We start from the raw sequence: 2111 nt of genomic DNA, 5'->3' as shown, positions 1-2111 counted from the left end.
GCAACCCGCAGCCCCCTGCTCTGTTGTATTCTCTGCTGAGACCGGGAAGTTCATCACACCGGATGCTGGTGTCTCTGTGGTTCTCCCAAGTTTCTGCTCCCTTTTTCTCACCCCCTTGTCCTCCCCACGCCTGCTCAGGGTGAATTTCCTGACAACCTGGGGCTGAGAGGGGAAGGGTATCCAGGATGTCTCTCTCCATAGCTGACCCCTGTCTGCCCCCAGGTGACCCCCCAATGGGGTAGCTGGACGGGGGCCCATGGGCAGCACCCCTCGCAGGAGGTGGTGTGAGCAGACAACATGCCCAGCGTCCTGGGGCTCCTGCTGGCCTGGCTGGGGGGCTGCGGCTGTGCTGGACGCCTGGGTCCCCCCTGGCCGGGCTCCCGGGGGACCCCACCCCAGGGCTGGGAACGCCCCCTGCTGAGATCCCGACGCAGCTGGGTCTGGAACCAATTCTTCGTCATCGAGGAGTATGCTGGCCCTGAGCCTGTCCTCATTGGCAGGGTGAGGGCCCGGACAGCTGGGTTCTGTGGGTGGGGGCAGGGCCCGGACCCCTGGGTCCCGTGGGTGGGGGCAGGGCCCGGACCCCTGGGTCCCGTGGGTGGGGGAAGGGCCCGGACCCCTGGGTCCCATGGGTGGGGGATGGCCCAGACACCTGGGTCCCATGGGTGGAGGAAGGGCCCGGACACCTGGGTCCCATACGTGGGGGAGGGCCCGGACACCTGGGTCCCATGGGTGGGGGAAGGGCCTGGACCCCTGGGTCCCATGGGTAGGGGATGGCCCAGACACCTGGGTCCCATGGGTGGAGGAAGGGCCCAGACACCTGAGTCCCATACGTGGGGGAGGGCCCGGACACCTGGGTCCCATGGGTGGGGGAAGGGCCCAGACACCTGGGTCCCATGGACGGGAGGAAGGCCTGGACACCTGGGTATTCTGGAAGGGATGCAGCCCGGGATCTTGTGATTAGAGCGGGTGTGGAGGTGGGAGCCAGGGGTCTCTGGGGTCCTGGGGTCTCTGCCTGGATCTGGGAAGGAAGTGGGTCCTTCAGAGGGCCACAAGCCCGGACACCTCGGTCCCACGCACCCCTCTCCCCCCAGCTGCACTCAGACTTGGACCGGGGCGAGGGGTGGGTCAAGTACGTGCTGACAGGCGAGGGGGCCGGGACGGTGTTCGTGATCGACGAGCGGACAGGGAACGTGCATGTCACCAAGACGCTGGACCGGGAGGAGAAGGCTCAATACACGCTGCTGGCCCAGGCTCTGGACCAGGCCTCAAACCGGCCCCTGGAGCCGCCCTCCGAGTTCATCATCAAAGTGCAGGACATCAACGACAACCCGCCCGTCTTCCCGCACGGCCCCTACCATGCCACTGTGCCAGAGATGAGCAACGTGGGTGAGTGCACCCACCTGTGCCAGCCTCTTTGCTGCCCCGCAGCCCCCTGGTGCCCCTCACTGCCGCCCGGCAGCCCCCTGCTAGCCCAGCCCTGCCCCCCTGGCCCTGCCGGTGCCCCTCAGTCCCAACCCGCAGCCCCTGCTAGCCCAGCCCTGCCGGTTCCCCTCACTCCCAGCGCACAGGCCCTGCTAGCCCAGCCCTGCCAGTCCCCCTCACTCCCGATCCGCAGCCCTGCCCCAGCCCTGCTGGTGCCCTTCACTCCTGACCCGCAGCCCCCTGCTAGTCCAGTCCTTCCCCCACCCTGCCGGTGCCCCTCACTCCCGACCTGCAGCCCCCACCACTGTGCTCTCCCCCCAGGCACATCGGTGATCCAGGTGACAGCCCAGGACGCCGATGACCCGAGCTATGGGAACAGTGCCAAGCTGGTGTACGTGGTGCTGGAGGGGCTGCCCTTCTTCTCCGTCGACCCCCAGACCGGTACGGGCAGACGCTGCCGGTGAAAAGGGGGATGGGGGGTGAAGCCTGCGGGGGGTTGGGATGCAAGTAGGCCATACAGGGTTGGTGTTGGTGGGGGGTGAGGAAATGGGGGGGTGATGTGGGGCCCCCCCATGTTCATCTCCCATCCTCAGTGTCTGTGCCATGGCTGGAGCTGGGGCCCCCCTGCCCCCTCAAACCCTCCTGTTCATGGCTTCTGTGGGGCGTGTGTGTGTGTGTGTGTGTGT

At 67.3% G+C, this 2111-nt stretch overlaps 1 protein-coding gene across 1 annotated transcript in view; it reads left to right on the top strand.

Annotated features, from left to right (window-relative positions):
• The first annotated feature begins 241 nt into the window (after positions 1 to 241).
• Positions 242 to 2111, top strand: part of CDH24 (cadherin 24) — an 11934-nt gene continuing 10064 nt past the window's right edge. Inside the window, exons 1-3 of the mRNA XM_075072106.1 lie at positions 242 to 501; positions 1095 to 1389; positions 1747 to 1866. Coding sequence (XP_074928207.1) covers positions 298 to 501; positions 1095 to 1389; positions 1747 to 1866 — 619 coding nt within the window. The 5' untranslated portion in view covers positions 242 to 297. The remainder of the gene's footprint in view (positions 502 to 1094; positions 1390 to 1746; positions 1867 to 2111) is intronic.

This window comes from Chelonoidis abingdonii, chromosome 14, assembly GCF_003597395.2.
Source record: "Chelonoidis abingdonii isolate Lonesome George chromosome 14, CheloAbing_2.0, whole genome shotgun sequence".
Classification (NCBI taxonomy): Eukaryota; Metazoa; Chordata; order Testudines; family Testudinidae; genus Chelonoidis; species Chelonoidis abingdonii.
The sequence above is the reverse complement of the archived record's forward strand: the minus strand, read 5'-3'. Positions and strand labels throughout refer to the sequence as shown.